A 20,481-nucleotide genomic window follows, 5' to 3' on the forward strand; every position below is an offset into this window, starting at 1 on the left:
TGTTGTTGCCAAGCGTGCAACCCATTACTACAAAAGCTGTTTTCGAAAGGAATGGTAGCTGAACTACAAAACAGCCAATATATTTACACCTCGGTGCTGAACTCTGTGGTTTAAAATCAGTTGGGACAAGTCCTTTGTCTTGAATTAATTTCCCTTTCGTAATCAGGACAGAGCGCATAGTACACCTGTACACAAATACCTTATCTTCCTGGTGGACCCTTAACAAACGTCTTTGCAAAGACTTTTAACAGTTACTTACTCATGTTGAAGTCAGTTCTGCACCTCGTTGGAATGCTTTCAAAACCTATTTAAAATATTTCAAATTCATACAGGGTGAAGCATTTTCATGAGTGCCTTTGTGACTATCTCCCACTCGTTTGGAAAAATAAGGGTCTTTGAAAATTTCAGTAATATGTAATCGCTAACTCAACCCGCTCTCCCACCTCTTTTCAGGTAACTGTTTAGAGAATGTGTTTAAAATAATGGAAGTGTATTTAAATTTTATCATAAAGAAACTCTTAAAGGTTTAACATACTTCTTATATTTTCTTGTTACAAGATTTATTCTTGGAAGAACCTTGTGATACCCCTGAATAAACTATTTAATGTTTCTTGTCTTAAGAGCAAATAGTTTAATATTGAGCATGAGTTTCTGTCCAATATAGCTTGTCTTGAGAGACTTCTAGTATCAACAGCATTAACAATAAGGTGATCTATTATCTCTGAATGTCAAGCTGCTAAGCTACACTGTAATCAGGAAATAATATTTACACTGCAGGCATTAATTCAACATAACCAAGTCTTGACATAAATATAATATTTTGTCAGGCATGGCATTGTGGATTAGATATGCTGTGGTAGTGCTTTAGTTACCCAGCACGTGGATAATTATTTACACTATTCTCTTAGTGTTAACTTTCCTTCACCAAAAAACTGCTAATAAAATATAGCCAGAGTTTTGTTGACTTTTAATCCGCTCACCTCTCTTGGTCGGGTCACATAACGGACTTGGGTGGTCCCACTGATGATGCTGCCACAGTCAGCTGTGTGTAGGCAGGAGATTTTTCTTCTAGAAGAGAAACTTGACATAAAATTTCACATTCTTGTATTTGTGATCTTTATGTAGCCTCAAAGGGCAGCAGCAAGAATAGCTTTAAAGACACTATGTGCTGCATTACCCACAGCCATACAAATCCACTTGTGCTGGAAACCTGGGTGAAGTATCTTCATGTAGCTATGAAACAATTTCAATCTCATTTTATTTTTGTCTGCTCTGAAACATCAGAATGTGGAAAACTGTTTTGTCAACTAGTGGATGTTGGTACCTAATAAGACTTTCCAATAATTATGAATTCTTCATCCTTTCTCATTTCAGTATTATTCAATGGAAAACTTCCATGTGATCTTTGCTTTCTTTTTATGATCTTTTGTTAGATTATATAATTCTAATTTAAAAATTAATATGTATCTTCACCTACCCAACAAGGACAAACAAAAAACTAGTTCCAAGTCCCTGCTTGTATGGCTGTCACCCTTCAGTGAGAGCAGTGGTCAGGTTGAACTTTGTTATTTCATCCTTCAGTAGAAACTTGCCATATTTTTTTATTTGTGATATTTAGTATGGTAAAAGTGCAGAAGCATTAAACAATAGCCACTGGTTTATTAAAAACATATCCTCAGCTTTAGAAAAAAAAGATTTGTTAAAAATCATTGTCACTGTAGCAATGAAGTGCACTAGTCATGAACCAACACCCCAGAAAACCTTAAAGAAAAACCTTAAAACTAAACATGGAACTACAAGTTCAGTTTCCACGTATTTTCCTATAATCTGTACTCTCAATGAATCTGTGAAATTTGTTTTGGTGATTGAATTACCTTTCATGATGAGTTTTTTTGTGTATTTTTTTCCAATTAAGAAAAAAATAAAAGCATTATACTTTCCCATTAGGAACGATCACGTTGCTAAAACTGTTCCTCAACACTGCAACCTACCGTTCATTGTCAGTACAACAGAAGTATCACGGATGCTTTCGTGTTTTCTTTCTAGTGTTAATACTGGGTATAAATCTAACAATGTAATTCTTGAGGTAAAGGCCTAATAATATAAGATTTATTTTAGATTGGCAGCTGTAAAAAACACAGCTGGAGTCCTCAGTGTCACAAACATGAGGAAGGCTGGAAGGGAGCAACACAAACCAAGACAGTGTGTGAACTTCAGTAAAAAAGGGCATTTACGTTCAACAAAGGGTAGTCTGAACGTATTCCAACCTTCAGATTACTCTTGTAAAAATCAACACTTTTAAATATATTTAAGAACATAATTAAAAGATACTTAAAGATTTGCAATAGCACCACGTTTCCTCCTCGCTGTGGCCAGGAGCCTGTCAGCCTCGCCTAGAACATGCATCCCATGACATTTATGACTTCTTTTGTTTTAAATGAAAAAACAAACTGATACAGCATCTTGTATGACTGGTACCTGAAAGTTACCACACCCACTCTCTGCCAAGGGGACCGTCCGCTGCTGCTGGGGTTTTCGAGGGATTTGGGGTTTTTTTTGTGGTTTTTTTTTTGTTTTGTTTTTGTTGTTTTGTTTGCTTTAAAGCATGCCTTGTACAGAAGACGCCAAAAAGCACCACATCTCAAATTAACTCCAATCCTCTGTGATATATCCTGCCCACTCGATACATATCTGAGAGCTGTGATTAAAAACGAACACTGAGATCTTCCCTCCCAGAAACATCTGTGTTATGTCCTAGATCTCTGCTACACAAAATAGCATTTATAACTCATATTTTTATGGATGAATGTACAGCAGATGCACTGAGATGGCACATTAATTGGTATTTCAAAATAGGTACCTCTTATTTGAGCTGTAAATAATTTAAGTTATATAAAATCTATAAGAACTTGGGGGGGGGGGACCAGAAGCAGGAACTGTGATCCAGTTCTGTTTGTTGCCTGGCATTACATGAATCCAATCCTGATTGATGCCTTTCAGTGATTTTACAAGTTAACTACAAAATAATAACAGGGGAATTGGCTCTAAGCTCTTATTCCTTGTGGGCGGAAACACTGATTTGCATTGATGAAATGCTAGGATCTGGCCAGAAATAGTGTTAGGGGAAAAAAAGAAAAGAAAAAACCCCAAGCCTTTTCCATCCTCAAAGGCAAAGCAAGCCCGTTCCTGAAAGATCAGACGTACCGTATCTTTCAAGTCCTAGCCCGGAGAGAAAGTCCTTCTGACCAACCATAACTCCTTTGTTGTGCTGCACGTCCAAGCGCAGCCGGGCACTGCCATGGACAGCAGCTCGACAAAGCCCATCTGCCTCAGTGCACTGTGCTCATCCCCGGCCCGAGCCCCGCGGCGGCGGGAAGAGCCTGCTGGGCAGCGCGCGGGCAGGGCGCGGGCAGGGCGCGGGCAGCCTCCAGAGCAGGCTGCTCCAGGCCATCGCACCTCCGTGCCGCCGCGCCTCCTGCCCCAAGGCTCTCCCAGACCTAACCGAGAGCTCAGCTCTAGGGGGCTACCGCCCGCCTTCATCCAGACCCGCCTCTGGGGCTGTCTCGCTGTAACCTTCTCATGGGATCTCAGCAACCAGTTCCAAATTATACCACCACTGCGGAGATCTCGAGCTTCCTGCGGAAACTCCTCTCGTTGTCTCTGCCACAGCGAGGACGGTGGTGCTGCTCTTCTTTCAGCCAGGCATGCTGGCGGCCACACCTGACTCGGCTTCCCCCCTACGATGATTCACCTGAGGCATGCCTCAGTTTTGCCACAAGTTTACGTAACTGCTTTAAAATCTGACTCGTCCAAGTTAAGAGAACTCTCACCCAAGCTCTTAATTCCCTAGGTGACAGCGGATCTGTTGCATCCAAACATCTCTCTGGATAGAGTGACCTCTCACGGATAACGCTGGTACTGTCTGAACAAGGGAAATCTTTTCTCAGCCACCGGTGGGAGTAAAGCAGCACTATCAGTGAGAAGCTAGTAACAAAATATACGTTAGGCCCAGATAATTCCTACTGCTGTAACATAATGAACCACCACAACATCTCATGTCATTATGTGAAATTCATTAATATAAAAAGTAAATGATGCTTCAAACATAGACTAATGTAATTAAACTGCATCACAGATTTGATGTTCACAATCACATGCTAACCGGGATGCTCAGCTTAAGCATCAAGGGAGGATTCATTATGACATACACGCTTACGCACAAAGCCCTTCCTTTCCTACTTCACCGAATAAATGGGTGTTTTATTGCACAGCAGACCATTTCAGGGGCCCTGATGCTCCGTTCTGGGCCCCCCCGCAGGTGTGATGCCTGGGCAGCGCAGGCTCAGCCCCGGGCTGGGCGCTGCCTGTGCCGCATGGTGACGCACTGCAGATGTGACCGCGGGGGCTGCTGAAGCCGCTGCTGCCTCGGCTGCTCCCAGTGACTCACGTGTCGGGTGACGGCGCACACAACTCATCTCCATTGGCTCTGCCAGCATTAGCACGGGATTTAGCACACCTCACCCCGCTAGGCTTTTGTCAGAATGCAGAGCGACAAAGGCTACAAGCTGAATGAGAAGCGGAACCCCCAGCTCCTATGCTTTGTGCACTCAATTGCTCTGTGCTGTAATACATTTCTCTTTATTCTCACTAGTTGTCCCGTGCACTGCAGCGTTTACAGTTCTGCATTGTGGCTTTGGTTAAGGCCGTGCCTTATTTGTACTTTAATCTTGTTTAAAATCCTTTGAAACAAAAAACTATAATCTACCAGAACCAGAATATTCATTGAATTGCTGTCACAAGGCTAGAGAAAAATGCTTGACAACAGGGGATAAATTATATTCAGCAGTAAGGAAGGAAATAAAGTCTGAAGCGCTGAATACTGACTCCTCAACTAGGCCCTGCACACCCGCAGCCATGGGGACAATTCAAATCCTGGTGCATTGAGAAGACAGTCCCTTCTTACCCAAGTTTTGTTATGCTCAACCTGCAAACACACCTTCTTGATACCAGGACACAGAAAGCACACTGACTCCTCCTTCCGCTCCTGCTGACCCACAGCTCCCGTCCCTCCTGTTGTCAGGACGTGGCCTCCATTGCTCAGTCCACAGGTAGACCTGTCATGTCAGAGCGCTGAATGCTTTTTCCAGTATTTTAATCAATTCATTTAGCACAGCCTGATTTTATCTTTTTTAAATAAAAAGGTCTAATGTTTATTCCAACTCACTGTGATTTAAGTTTCTCTATTTATTCAGCCACCTGTGATTAGTTAAGGTACAAAAAACCAAAATCTCCACCAAAAAAAAAAAAGCAAAACGGTATCATACCTGCAAGTTATTTATTACAAAAGTATATTCCTAAAGACCTTCCACATTTATGGTCCATTTTGTGTGATCTCAATCATAAAAAAGAGAACACAGTGAAGTGAAAAACCATCTAAAACAGTATTTCACAGGAACAGACATTAATCATACATCCACTTTACCATTAATCTTCCTTATATAGAGTACAACCCTACAATAGAACATACTGTCTACACACAACAGATGGATTAACAGATTATTTGCATCAGTCTAAAAGAAAACCCTCCCACCCAACACATGCCTAATTCCTATGGCTAATGACTTTGGGTCTTTGTTCCCCTTGTTACACTTAATTCACCAGGAATATGGAAAGGACCCTTCAGGCGCAGCTCACCAATACCTTCCCTCAGCCTAGAATGCAATACGAGGCTCCCACCAGGAGGAAAAAAGGCAGACTGACCTGACCTAGAGGAGGACGACTCTTCTTCATAACCGTGACAGCAACATAGCTGAGAAGTCGCTGGCCTTAATTATTTTTCTTTGAAAATGTCAAGGTTCAACTTCTGTATTGCTTCTGCCATGTATCTCCAGAGGAAATATTAACAAGTTAAAATATGGGTTAGCTTACAAAACCAACTAGCAAAGGGAAGTGCAATACTGTGTTAAGCTGTTACAAATCCTGGTTCCTCGGTGTGGTCCCCAGGAGTGTACCGTTTCATCACTCAGGGGGTGTCACCATGTTTAGCGGTGCAATCCAGAAGCAACACAGCCACCTCCTCAACACTCACCACCGGTAGCAGTGACAACCTGCTCCAGTTTTAGTCCCGTTTCCATTATCCATACTTATAGTCTTTCTCCCTCTGATACTTTCCAGCAGCCCCTTCACACAATCCGAGCGCGATTCCCCCGCCCCGTCTCTCTTCCGAGGGAGCCGCCCGCTGCCTGGCTGTGCACTGACCTGACTCTGCTGACCTGGCTTGTCCCAGGAGGCTCTTCCTCACCCACCAATTCCCTCTGCACAGAAACTGCACCCTCAGGCTCCAAAGGGGCTTACTAGAATTCCCTCTTGTTCCTCAGCAACTTGAAATCAGTTCCTAAGCAGAAAGGATTTTTTATTCAAGCAGTTTTCAGGAAAAACTTGCAGTAAGAGTCAAGACAAACAAAAATAACAACTCTGAAGGCATGTTCAACCAAGATACTACACCATTACACACAGCAGGTAATCAAGATCAATCTGTTAAACTACTCATTGTAATAACTTAATTGAAGTGACAAATATGGTAAGGCATCAACATTTTGGTGTACTTTAATCAACTAAGATAAATGTTTCCTCTTCTAATGTTAAGCCCCAGCTGTTTATATTGTATACAATTTTACACTTACAAGACTAGCAGTATTATCCTACATTTTACTAACAATTAGAATTGAACAATGTAGTATTACAAGAGTAAAAACTCAGGTACATAAACAGTCTATTTTTTAATCACCAAAACCTTTGGAAAACAAGGAAACCCCAGAAAACACAATATAGTCCATGACAAGAATTAAGACACTCTGCTGGCCACGTGTTCAGGAAAGCGTGGCTTGGAAACACATTAGCTTGCAGTTTATCTGCTTTCCATCTAAAATGGTATTTGAGTGTATTTTAAAAGCACAAAAAATTAAAAACCAGGTTCCTTTCATTTCACTGATTTTAAAACTCCTAACTGCCTATTAGGGCTTCTTGCAGCTCTTCCCTTTAGATGGTTCCCTAGATGGCATCCAGCTCACAGGAAATTCTGAGAAGGTGCTAGTCTTTGAGATGCTGACAAGGGCAAGGAAGTACGGAGCTTTGGCATCACCTTCGCTGCACTGAACGTGTGCCGTCACCCAAGCGCAGCGCTGGCTGTACCTTAGGGAAGGCATGTTTTAAAAAAATGACATAAAAAACCCCAGATAAGTTAAATTGGGCAGGACAAGTCATCCTCGGTAAATGATAAAGTACAATTAGTGCCTGATTTAGTGAGCACTTAAGCACTTGGGCAAACTGTAGGTAAAAAGTTGGAGAACTACACTTACTCAAAACTTTAGCTATTAATTTGGGGGGCAGGGTGAAAGGGAGGGCACGTGGGAAGTGAAGGGAAAGGGAAAGTGGAAAGAGAGAAAAGAACTATTTCAGTTGGAACTTCCACACAAAAAAATGGAATTACATTTGAAGACAGTTTCAGCGCACAGGAGAGATGACGTTTTAAAATAACTTTATTTTTGATCCTCTTTCAAAATTATGCTTTAACATCGTCAGAAATGAAATAAGAAACTTAACCAGCGTATTTAGTTTTAAAAGCATTTAATGACATAGCATATATTTAACAGATAGGGTAAAAGTCTAGAGGTACAGTTCGATACAACTGAAAGCCAGTTCCAGTACTACTCTTGACTACAGGCCCAGTCACTGAAAGTTCATTCCTATTAAATGTAATTTTTGATTGTGCAGTAAGATGAAAATTTTTCATTACAATAGTTACAGTGACAGAGAAATGCACACTATGTATCAAATAGCAAGGTAATGTAGCAAAATTATAACACACAGTGCTGCAGCTGACAAGCAAGTAACCATTTGAGTAACATTACTTTTCCAGTAAATGCTTCAGTTCCACTTTTACACTTATCAATGTTTTTAAAGGGTTTATTATACATCTAGTCTTATTATACTTTGTACTAGAATTATCTGAAACATACAATATAATGTATTTCAGCAAAAAAAAAAAAAAAAATTTGAAATTACAGATTATTTAAAACCGTATCAGCCTGCTAATCCATCTTGTACACCAACATTCTTATCTGTCGTACTCGATGCAGAAAAGCTTCAGGTTGTGTTAATAACCAATGCCAGGATATAAACGGTTTGTCTGTAAGTCAATGCATACCTGCACTCTGTTACAGCAAAGATAATACACTATCATTTTTAATAAATGTTAGAATTGTAATGGGAGGCTCTACTTGTCAAGACTCGGCATAACAACCTTAAATGGAAGTGAACGTTTCTGAAAATTTGTACATTGGTTTCTGATGTGCACAGTAGATTCGAAAGCACCGCTGCCTTGCATACCAATAGCACTAGGAGTGGGTTATTTTCCAAGACAGCCTCACAAAATTGAGGAACAGTTTAAATATTAAGATCTAATCTACATTAACTTCATTTAAAAAAAAAACAAAAACAAACCCCCAAAACCTGGTCCTCCCTCTCCTACAGAAGCTGCCCAATGCACCTCATACATTTGTAACTTTAGATTCTTTTTTGTTGGCTTTTTATTTTAAAACGCTCTATAAATAAAAAAATGTCAATCACATTGAGGAACATGAGGCACAGAGAGTAACGTATTGGTTCTGAGCTCGCATGCTGGAATTCCACTGGAACGGTCAGAGAAGTGCAGTGTGTGGAGATGGAGTTCACTTCTTTTTCCCAAAGAGGCTGAATCTTTTCTCTTTGTCTTTCTCTTTGTCTTTCTCCCGCTTGCCAGGGCTGGACTCACTGGTTATTGTGACGCTGGCAGGCAGGGTCTGGGCACGGCTGGAGGCTGGAGTGCTCTGGGTGGTCGGGGACACTTCGATTTTGTCCAAAGAGATCGCTGATGTGATGGCCTGGATCCACGTGTTCATCTCCTCCTTCAAGAAGCCCCAAAGGCAGAAAGCCGTTACAAGCCGTGCGTCCCCCCCTCACTAACTCCCTCGACACTGCGGAAGGGGAAGGGATAGACGCGGGCAAGGAAAGGGAAGGCGCCCCTGCGGCACTGCCCGGCACACCTCCGGCCACGCGCCTGCAGAAGCTGTCTTGGAGAAGCCCCGCTGCCCTGGTGGTGCCCGCGGCAGCTCCTCGCTCTCCATCTACACAGCATGCACATGTACGCACGACAACCAGCACCGGGACATGGAAACACGCCCCTGAGCTCTCCGCAGCTATTCTTTTCCTGCTGTACAACAGCACAGATATCACACCAGTAATAAACAGTAAGGAAAACAAACTTACATCATCTTTGGCTTGGAAGAGGTATTCGTTGCCATCAGTCAATCTGTAAAGAAAACAACCGTCACAAATTTAGCTTGGTAGTAGTCACACTGCTTCAACTCCTGCTCCTCTAGCTACAGACGGAGGCACGTGGGACTGCGCGGGACAGCCACAACATCCACGCGGGCACAAACACACCCCGACCGCTCGAGGGTGGGTATCCCGTGCTGCCAGGCAGGGGCAGCCACGCGCACGGGATATTCTTGTCGCCAGGCGTGCTCAGGAGAAGGGATGTGTCCCAGCACGTCAGGACGCGCCGCAGGGGCTGCCATCCTCAGCCACTGACGACTGCTGTTTCAGAACTTGCTCTTTTCTCTTTTGCAAAAGACAGTATAAAAGTTCACTCGATACTTTAAAAAGACAGAACTCACCCAGAGTTACTCGATACTTTAAAAAGACAGGCAACACCCAGAGTTTTCATGGCTTTTGTAGAAACCTAGCAAAATTCTGCAGCTGCTCTGCTCTCCTCACTCCTGGGGTGCTGACTCAAGATACTGTACTGTATATTATTTATGAATAGCTGCCTCTTCGCACGCTGAAGGCCAGAATCTACCTTCCGTTTTATTTTTGTGCTGATTTCACTCAGATGGTCTAACCGGGATACCTTTAGCAATGTGTGTGAAGATAAATATTAATTAACAGAGTGAATAACATCAGATCAGGCATCCGAACAAGCAGGAAGAAGGGTCACTGGGAACGGTGTCGCAGGCTTCCAGATCTTTCCTCACAAAAATAAAGCATCCAAAAATCTCCTTATGGAGTGAAATTAAGTATTAAACAGTAAAATAACAGTGACGACAGACAGACACTAGGAAGAATATAATTATGCCTTGCTTTCCTCTTTAAGAAATTAAGAAGAGTATTTCGAGTGTACTCTCCCTAGACCAGAACCAGACCTTTCTGTGAGAGATCTGCCCACACACGAGATCTGTGCAGGCTCTGTGAGCCTCTCGGATGTTCAACACCACACCCTTTCTCAGCTTGGAGGGACAGAACTGCAGAACCACCTGGGGATGCTCCTAATGAGAATGAGTCAAGAAAATATGCTACAAGCCATTACCTGAGTGCCCTAGTGCAGGTGACAGTGTACAGTGTACTGTACATTTGCTATGTATTTCCCTATATATTTGCTATAAAGCAAATTTCCATGGATATGGATTCTATCATCTTTAGAGGATTCCTGTATCAATATAAAAATATGCCCCGCCCCCCCCCAAATCCCTGTCTTGGAATACACAAACTGATCAGTTCATAAAGTGAGTCTCCTTTGACAGAATCACCCTGCAACTGTGTAATATCAAAATATTTTTTCCCTGTTGGCACTAAAAGATTGAAACACAATTTCAGGAGGAAAAGCCTTGGGTTTCTTAACTCTTGAACAGCAAGTGTCACAGAATCATCAAGGTTGGAAAAGACCTTGAAGATCACCTAGTCCAACCATTAAAAGTATGTCACATACTTCAAAACAAAATGGTCTGTAACTACATGTTCTAGACCTGAAAATGTGGTAGATGCCTTCAGTAGTCTCTTAAATCCATACTGAAAAAATTAAAGAGGCGGCTTAATTTTGAAAAGAACCATGACCATCCACCTCTTCTCTATTAATTCCAGAGGGAGCAGCTGAAAAGCCCAGCATTTTTCAATGCAGACTCCTAACTTTAGGCAGACGCCTAGCCTTGTCCCAGATGTAAATGAAGTGCACAGGATATTTTGATACTGTTTTGTGCTTCCTACCTTTGATAAATATACCGTGTGTTTCAGTGTTGGGAGGAGCTTGTTCAGAAAAGTAGATACTGCAGCAAATATCCACTATCAGGTCTTAGGCTGGATCCCCCCACAGACTTGCACAGTGAACACGCCCACCACAACTGAACTAAGGGCAAGAGGCTTCAGCAGGTTTACCTTAGCTTGAACACATGCTTCTTCTTCTTGTAATCGACCGCTATTTCACAGACTGCTTCCTTCAAGCTGACAGGAATCTCATTGTGGTAGGGGATGCCCGAAGCAGCAGCTTTTGAATCCTTGTAGAAGCCCATCTCTTGGTTGTTTATGACACAGTACACGTTATGCCATGATCTTCAAGACACGGAAAACAACAACAGCATTTATAAATCACATGCTCTTACTTGCAGAACTGGAGACACCAAACACATTTATTTCTGTAAGATCACGGAGACTGGTTCAGCCTGAGGATGTGAATAGAGCATACGCTGTCCTGCAAACAGCAAAGTCTCTCCTAAAAGCAGGAGACAGGAGTACTGACTTTGAGCCAAACAGAGTAGAGATTTCAGAGCGCTCTGTGACAGCACCTAAGCACATCCTAACAGTGGGAGAAGTGTTTGGCAGATTAGGCAGTTTGCATAGTTGGGAGAGAAACCAATTGACCTTTTAATGACTATGCCTTACTGCAGTCGGAATTCTCACTGTGCTGCAAACTAACAAACGGATTGCATGTCAAATCCTTGATTGTTACACACACTCTGAGTGGCACCATCCACCTCATTCTCTAATACAGCTATAAAAATCAACGAATACTAGCAGTAAGAGTCCCTAGATATTAGTACTGGTGGCTGTCACTGCCTCAAAGCAGTTCTCTGGGGTGAATCACTGTAGATGAACAAAAATCATGGTAGGACTGCACTCATCTGTCACCTGCACTCAGCTCTGCTACAAGCCATAAATCTGGCTTCAACAGCTCTCTCAGGTCATGAAGGACCCCAGAGCCTGCTTTTGCAGCGCAGACAGAAATCTCAGAAATTTTGCCTGCTTGGGAGTTGCAGGATCAGGTCCTTTGGAATGGAATCTACTAAGGCACACAAATCATCTTCACCCGCTTTTCTCTTCTGAACAGATTACAGAGTAGGTGGAAAGTGCTAATGTGCAAACAGAAAATGTCACAAGAATATGGACATTTCTATTCTCACACCTACGTGTTTTTCAAGTTGTACGTTACTACAAGAAAAGAGAGATCTGGAATCAAATCCCACTACTGCCACAAATCCATCATGTGAAGTGGGAAAGACATGGTATCTTTATGCCTCAGTTTTCCATCTTCCAAATATGGCTAACACTGCATTTTCTGCCATGTATCTTTGGACTGCAACTTCCCCAAACACACTGTTCAACCATGCACACGCAGTTCCTACAACAACAGAAACGTAAGCCTGAACGGTCTTCAGGAGCTGGGAGAAGGCAGCAGCTGCAGGGGTAACATTTCCTGTCTTACAGCTGCGTGAGTTCGGATGCAGTTCCCCGCATGAAGCATTGAGTACGTTACCTGCTCGAGGCCTTCTTGCTGTGTGTCTCCCACTCGTGTTTGCGGTGTAGGAAGCCCTCCATCTGAGCTGAAGGAATCTCCTGGGTTTTGGCTGGTAGGGTAGCAGCAGTCTGGGCCTGAATGGCCGTCTTGGCTCTGCGGTCTGCCGTTGGAGAAGGAACAGGGCTGGACTCTTTTGAACTTGTCCTCTGTTCTGCAGCTCCATTGACCATTTCGTTTGTTTCTGTGGTTTCTGCCACCTAGGAACAGTGGGACAAACGTTCAGCCAGAAGCCTCACAGCACCGAGGCATCCTGCAGTTAATCTGTTTCCCTGCACAACGTGGCTGTGTATAAACTTTGCCTGGAGAATGACACAGGCCAGTAAGTTCTTTCTCACACTCCATGGAGACACAGAAGGCCAAGGAAATTAGAAGGTATGAATGGATTAGTACCCATTTTATAGGTAGAGAGACGGGAAAGTGAGAGCAGCTAAACATCAGTGTGAATTTTACTGTGCTTTGCTCTGCGGTCAATTCGTATTTTTTATATTGTTATTCCTAAAATGAGAGCATTCAATTCTGTTGCTAGGTACTCAAATGTTTGGAACAGTAACAATCACACTTTCTGCAAACCTAGAGGAACAGTAGAAGTTATACACATCAGCCACCTTAAATACATTTATGGCATTACTGGGGTATTAAAAGTCCATAAAAGGTATTAACTATGAGTCAGCAGAAAGATATGTCAAAATTGCCCAGGAGCATTTACAAAAATTTGTGCAATTTATTTGTTTCTGTAAAAGCTCCTTTCCCGCTTTCCCCATTCCCCTAGTGACACAACAAAATCAAAACATGCAGAAATTAGAAAGATTACACCATGCATTTCATCTCCACCGTCCCAGTTAGGATATTGGATCTTAAAGAGAAGGGAAATGAGGTCATGTGTCAATTTATCAAGGTCTTTTTCAGACTTTCGTTATTAGGTGGATTGGATTTTTGTTAAAGGAACTGAAAATCACCACAGTCACACACCATCACACAGCTATTTACCCCCAAACAAAGACAGAACCAAGGCCTTGCCCATCACTTGCTTTGTTGATCGCGTTGCCTGTCGCACTGTGATCGAGATAGCCTAGAGAGCAGCCGTGTTTCCAGCAGCTCTGACTGGTCAAGCTGTCGACGTCTTCAGGAGCCATTCATCCAAAAATCAGTTAAATTGGAATCCTAATGGCTATAAGCTTTTGAAATGCAGCTTGCTCCCAGTTTTTTTTTTTCTTGTACCATTACTTTGACATGTAGAGCCATTGGTAGCAGCTCAGGAGTTACACAACCAGTGTGTATTATTATTATTATTAGCAAGTTACTAAAGCTTAGTGCTGCTAATGCTCTAGTAGATTACAAACATTCTGGACTGTTTTTATGCAGACAAGCAGGTATTTGTGAATGGCACAATAATTAGACATTCCCACTTCTGCACATGGCCTGGACAATTCAAAAGCAGCCAAATTATTATGCAACAAACTAAATTTTGCCACCGTTCGCTAGAACTTCTTATACCTGCCAAGTACACATTATTGTACCTCACACCTTTGTACCTCGTATTGGCCTAGGAAGATCTAAGTGTCAACTTGCTATGAATATGGGAAGGATTGGTTAACTGCCTTTAAGCCATCTAAATCTCCAGAGTACAGACACTACACCACTGAAACAGGGAGAGAATCACAGCTCACATTCCACTTCAGTCGCATCTACTTTACTCTGTCCCTAAAGACATGTAGCCTCACAGCCTTGTTTCTAAGAGGAAACATCTACCCTGCCCTGTTATCCAGGGGAAGTAAAAGTCAACGACACTGCTTCTTTACAATCAGGATAAACCTACACCATCAAACCTCACTGTTTGTATCCAAATCTCCAAATAAAACGAAAATGTTGCATTAAAGGGGTGAGAGGGTAGATGAATAGCTGAGGCTGAAGGTTACCCAAACGCTGCCAGCACAGCCACTGTAACGCAGGTAGCGAATAACCACCCGTGATCCCTCAGTGAAAGCTCAACTGATCACGCTGCCGACCACCGACAGCCAACCGAGGGCGTCCAAGGGAAGAGACGGGCCTTGGCACATCGTTCTGACCAGTGACAGCTACTGAACTCCCACCGCGCTGCTCTTCAGCGGGCTGGAGCCCCGCCTGAGACACACGAAGCCTTTGTGAGCAGCGCTGAGGAGTTACACAGACCACAGCAACTAACTGCAGGAACTTACATCAACTACCCACAACTACCTGGTACCTAAACCGGGGCTGAACGCAGCGTGTGTTCTGTAGCGATACCGGCAAGATGTGAAAATGGTACTGACTGGGGGGTACCTGTAACCACTCATCTCAAGTTAAACAGACCAATTTCAAACCAGCAGCCACCACACAGCTACTTAACGTGTTCTCACGGGAAATAACATTTAACTCAGTGCTGCAATCTGCAACCCTGTGGTTTTAAAAGATACCTGCCAGCTTTAATCACCTAACGTGACCTGTAACTTCTACTTAAAGTTCTACTGATCGTAAAAGGGCTAGGAAAAGCTTTTCTGATGCTCTTTCAGGTTTTATTTCCTTTTCATGTGTTATCTACAATTAACAGAAAACAAGCAAAATAAATCGGAATCATAAACAGCTATGCGAAGAATGTGTCATGAAAATAGAGAAAAAACAGGAGCTAAACAAACTTTAATGGAAACATGCATCGGGCATGCAGAGACAACGCAACGGAGGACAAACATTAATAGCAAACTGTACTGTTACAACAAAACAGTTATCACGTACATGAATACAGTTTTCTTAATCGTGGCTGAGAGGTTAGTTGCAAGTGCTTTAGTGGCTAAAGACTACTCTTGAGATATTTAAATCAGGACTGTAACATGCAACAAGACTGCTGGTGACAATGACTGGAGACATCCCTTGGATTTGCACAGTGCTTGAAGCAACATTATACTCAGTTCATCAGCTTAAGTCTCTGCACCACAGCTTAAATCATAGAGACATATTTGTCTTTACAGATGCGAATAGATGGCAGCCTATCTATTGTTCTGGCATAAGTACCATTTTAGTCTTTTAAGCCAGTACCACAGGCTATCATAAACAGGTGAAATCTTAGACTTCTAGTGCCTAAAATGACAACCTTAATCAATGACTTAAATCATTTTTCTTCTTCATAAAAGTGCGATTTTTATATATGAGTATACTAACAGAAGTAAAAAAGTCTATCTACATAAATGACTTTTACACACTACTTGTTAGCCAGAATACACCTGCAGGCTTCCCAGATGGTGGAGTCTGAAGCTACAGCTACACTGCCCTGAGAACTGTCACACTCTGACAGGCACCGAGAGCCAACACTGGTGTAGGTGGTCACCAGATCATCTGTGTAAATTTCTATGGAAGTTTTAAAAGCATTAAGAAGCTATATGTTGTTATCCTGACAAAAGAAAAAAAAAACATGCATCATGAGGTGGAAAGACAAGTTACAGCAAAAGTACAATTACTGAAGCACATCCTTTCAATCATCTTTCTCACTTTACAAGCTCAGCCAATACAGAACAATTCAGCTGCACTGCTCAGCCAGCTGTCAGAAGTCAAAATTCCGATCAACGGCAGTGTATCTTGCGCCTCCAATCAGAAATAATAGAGCTGTGTACATCTGATGTATGGCAACACAAGATTCGATGAACTGAGCTAAAAAGCTCTCGGGAAAGACTAAAGTGCAGATGGCAAAGATTAACATGGAAATGCATTACGTATCACAGTAATAAAACAAAACAAAAAAAAGCAGCAAACAGGTGATGTATAAGGCTGTGGTAACCAACAAGATGATGATGATCTGGGATGTGCTTGCAGGCCACCTCACCTTCCTCGCCACAACTATATATAATTTTGTAAGCATCAGAATGTACAACGGACAGCTCACTTCATAAGTTAATATTCAAGATGAACCGAAAGGCTTTATTTAAACAAAGAAAAAGGTAGAACGGCTTAGTATGCCAGAGCATTGACAGAGCCCGTGTGCAGACCCAGAAGGAACTGGGATGGGCTATCTGAAAGATAAACTGATGCTGAAAGGCATTTCCTCCCAGACGGGCACCTGCATTTCCTCTGCAGCACTGGCAAGAGCTCTCATATGCACCAATCTGCCTGCCAGGAGCCTTTCCTGCACTTAATATCACCTCAGAGAGTGAGGTTCAAAAACATAAGAAAAAGAAGTGTCATTTTTCTCACCACTCAAAGCACGAAGTGAAACAAGTAATCTTTGCAGGAAGGCAATGGAGAGGTAAGCCAAGTTTCAACACTGTGTTGCGTTAACTGTATGTACATATTTACTGGTATTTTTATGGCTACACATTAAGATTATTGGCATGCATCCTGGCTCCACTGGGACATCCCCTACCCAGAAGGAATGAATAAGGCATGGACCATTCAGCCTGCATCTGCATAAAATAAAGAGCTGGGATCTCAGACCAATGTATTTTATTTCGTTTTCAAAGAAAAGCATCACAACCTCTCCATGAGGGTCCACACCCTACTCTCACTTATAGCACTGTCTCTCTGGGGGGCAGTAAATCCAAGTGCTGTAGTGTAAATTGGACAGGAGCAAGGCAAAGCAGGGCCCCAACGCAGCTATTCGGCAAGATCACGACTCTTCGTCAGGACTAAATACCAAGATAGATCTAGATACTAGTTTTTAGTGGTTTATTTCACGTTTATTTTTATCTGCAGTCAATGAGTCCATACTGCATGGAATGTTATACAACTAACCTTAAGGCTTTTACTTGTCGATAGTTCCAACTGTCCCCTCCCTCCCAGCCTTTTCTGCCGAGCTCACTTGCATGTATTATCTTTGGCCTTGTAAATAACTCGCTCGCTAATGCAGCTGATTTAATAACGTTGCCGTGCTGAAACCTGTTAGTATAATTCGATGCGTCATACCTGTCAGATTCTAGTTCTCTTCTTCGTTATGATGTAATCTCATTAAATCTCAATTACTCATATAAAGGACGATTTAGCTGGAAAATCTTAATACTATTAGCGACATGAAAAACTCACAGTAAATAACATGAAATAAATGTATCACCTTAAAGCAACTGAGTGTCAGTGAGGAGATTCAAATAAACAAGGATTAAAGTGAAGCAAATATCTCTCCAAGGGACTGCTAATTAAATAAAAGTCAACTGATGGGAAGGAAGAGAAAAGCAGCAGGGAAATCTGAAGCCAAAAGATTAAACCAGTACCAGTAAACCATACTGAAAAAAGGTGTCTTTTGCTGCAAATGATTCTGTTTGTCACAGTCCAGACCACGACCGGTCATTGGCTGTCCGTCTGCTAATAAAGTTTTTGTAGTTTTGGTAGGTTTGGGAGCGGTAACTAACCCGTGGAGATTCCTGATCTGATGGCAAACCATTTTGGGAGACCTGTTCTCCTTTTGTCCCATCCCTGTTGGGAGAGAGGAAAAAGAGAAAAAAAATGTATTAAGTTCTTGAAAGTCACACATCTTTTTTACCAAAATGAGATTTTCCTACTGAATACTGCACACCTCAGAAATTCAAGCTCTTAAAATCCTCAGGCCCCACCAAATAAATCCAGGGTTAATTGAGATCAAAACAGACTTTCCTGACAATTACCTGACAAATAAGCCCACTCCTATCACACAAGTAATTCTATAAATGCTACTCTTCCACGGACTGGGTTTGAAATCTATCTGTAACTGATGCTCAAAGAAGAAAGCCAAGACTATTCAGAAATTTTATTCGTAACACGGGGGGTGTAAAGACAGCATTCTTGCTTTAGGGCCAGGTACACCTCAGCAGCTCTAACACTGCGTCACGACGAAAAATCGGAACGTTCAACTTAGGAGTGAATTCGGGTGTCTGGGAAAGGTCCTGTCCTCATAAACCGCCAAGTCTTCTAAAAAGGCACCTTCAGCCTGAGCATTCCCCCTGAAGAACCCCTGTGAAGGCCGCACTCCTGGGCTTACCATTGCTGCTGGGAGTCTGCGTCCTCTGCAACCTTTGGGCTGGGCTCGGGAGTGGGCGGCTGCCTCTTCCTCTCCTCTTCCTCTTGCTGTCGACGTACTTCCAGCAGTTCCAACTGAGAAATCAAACATTTTTGTGCATTTAAAAGCACTGCACATTTTTCAGGGGCATTTCTAGAAACTAAAAATAACTCTGCACATTATTCTGAAACATTACTGAAATTGCAAGTTAATTGGAGTAAAATTTGAAGGCATCAGTCTTTAAAAGTATTAATCGTGCAAAGTTTGTTGCACTGAATTTCTCAGTAGAGGCTTACAGTATCAGACCCTTTACCATCCAGTGGAGTGCCTGGGTAGCAGCTCACCACTGTCCGTGTTGCTTTTCTAATCCATTCTATCGGAACAAAAAACCAGACAAACGAGAAAGCAGCCCAAGCTATTAAAATACTGAAAAGTGAGATCCTCTTGTCTGCTTGCCATACATAGAAAGAAAGTATTTCACATTCAAACCCCTGAAATGAACCATCTAAATAAAAGTAGCCTGATTTCTGAAGATGCTGAGAAGCTCCAATTCATTTTGTCTGCAGCTGTGATGCTCAGTGCGTGTGAAAAATCAAGCCACTTCAATTTCAGCGTCTAAAGTAAAATTATTCTCCAAAGATGGTAACGTGCTCTCCAAGCATTAATTACAGACACTGCAGCTGTGCTCAAAACGGTTGGGGTTCTTTTGGCTTATTATGTCTTTCTAGGGGACAATACAGCCTTGTACTGGAGCAGTCAAAACACAGCAAACGTTTTTGTCGCATTCCCCTCCCCGCCCCTGTCTCCTCATACTGTCATCTTTAACCAAAAATCATCTCGAGTGTTTGGAGCGGGGTCTTCTTAGCTCAGAATCCCCCTTCCCTTTCAGCAGTACAAGCTGCTCAGCAGAGGGCTGAAGCAAACTGCTCAGCTCTTCAATTTGCTTCTGGGTCATCACTCCTGGGCCTGAGGCAGCTCTTCCTGACTACTAAGGTCACTCGAGCTTTTTCCTTGCAGGTTGTTGAGCTCAAATTAACCAAAGAGGGTTTCAATATTGTTGGGAACATGAAACTTCAGGCTCTGGTGATGGGCTGGGCCTGATCAACAAATGGAGATTAGGCTGGTGATGCTGGGAGTTACTCCGAACAATCAGCTGGCACCGAAATGATGGGGACTGGCCAGGAGAGGTGATCAGAGCACTCACCGTGGTCAGTCTTTCCAGGGCTGCAAATCTCTCATCCCAAGTAGCTGCGGATTTTTCAAATGCTTCATGCCGCTTAATTAATTTTTCCACTTCATCAACACTTTGACCTATTTCACGACTAGATAGGTAGGGCTCCTGTCCCAGCAGCCAAGCCTCAGCCACACTTGCATCTCTTGAAAACTGGTGTACCTCCAAAACTGAGCAAAGAACGTACAGACATCAGTGCCATTAATGTCAAAAAGAGCATCATGAAGTCATCAGGCATCTTCTGAATTTATTTAAGCATAGCTCAGGGGAAAAAGTAAACCCATTCGGTTAAGTATTTAACTAAGCTCACCGAAATTAATCATTTTAAAAGACAGAAATTTATCCAGTTGGCTTTGCTTTGAGGAAAAATAAACTGTCCACCATCACTACTTCATTTTGCAATTTCAGTACTTCCTTTTTGTTCTAATCTGCTGTACCCTACTAACTTCAGAGCAGAAAGTCTGTTATCTGCTGGTTTTCTTCCTCAGACTGGCCTGTCTACAGAACAGCTAGACTGCAGGCTCCAGTTCCCTTCAGCAAGCAGTATTTCTGTCCTTTATGTGCTTGTCTACAGGGCTACAGTTCCAGGTTTCCTTCCCTCTGCCTTCACAGCTGAAA

General features: G+C 42.5%; 1 protein-coding gene across 4 annotated transcripts in view; it reads right to left on the bottom strand.

The window, feature by feature from the left end:
* Positions 1-7,520: 7,520 nt before the first annotated feature.
* SPTBN1 (spectrin beta, non-erythrocytic 1) overlaps positions 7,521-20,481 on the bottom strand; it is a 151,452-nt gene continuing 138,491 nt past the window's right edge. For all 4 annotated transcript variants that reach the window (XM_074864530.1, XM_074864531.1, XM_074864529.1 and 1 more), the window contains 7 exons: positions 19,837-20,033; positions 18,615-18,727; positions 18,010-18,073; positions 12,623-12,861; positions 11,248-11,421; positions 9,307-9,349; positions 7,521-8,945 (listed from right to left, as the gene is read on the bottom strand). In XM_074864530.1, coding sequence (XP_074720631.1) covers positions 8,730-8,945; positions 9,307-9,349; positions 11,248-11,421; positions 12,623-12,861; positions 18,010-18,073; positions 18,615-18,727; positions 19,837-20,033 — 1,046 coding nt within the window. In that variant the 3' untranslated portion in view covers positions 7,521-8,729. The remainder of the gene's footprint in view (positions 8,946-9,306; positions 9,350-11,247; positions 11,422-12,622; positions 12,862-18,009; positions 18,074-18,614; positions 18,728-19,836; positions 20,034-20,481) is intronic.

Source organism: Strix uralensis, chromosome 3, assembly GCF_047716275.1.
Source record: "Strix uralensis isolate ZFMK-TIS-50842 chromosome 3, bStrUra1, whole genome shotgun sequence".
Lineage (NCBI taxonomy): Eukaryota > Metazoa > Chordata > Aves > Strigiformes > Strigidae > Strix > Strix uralensis.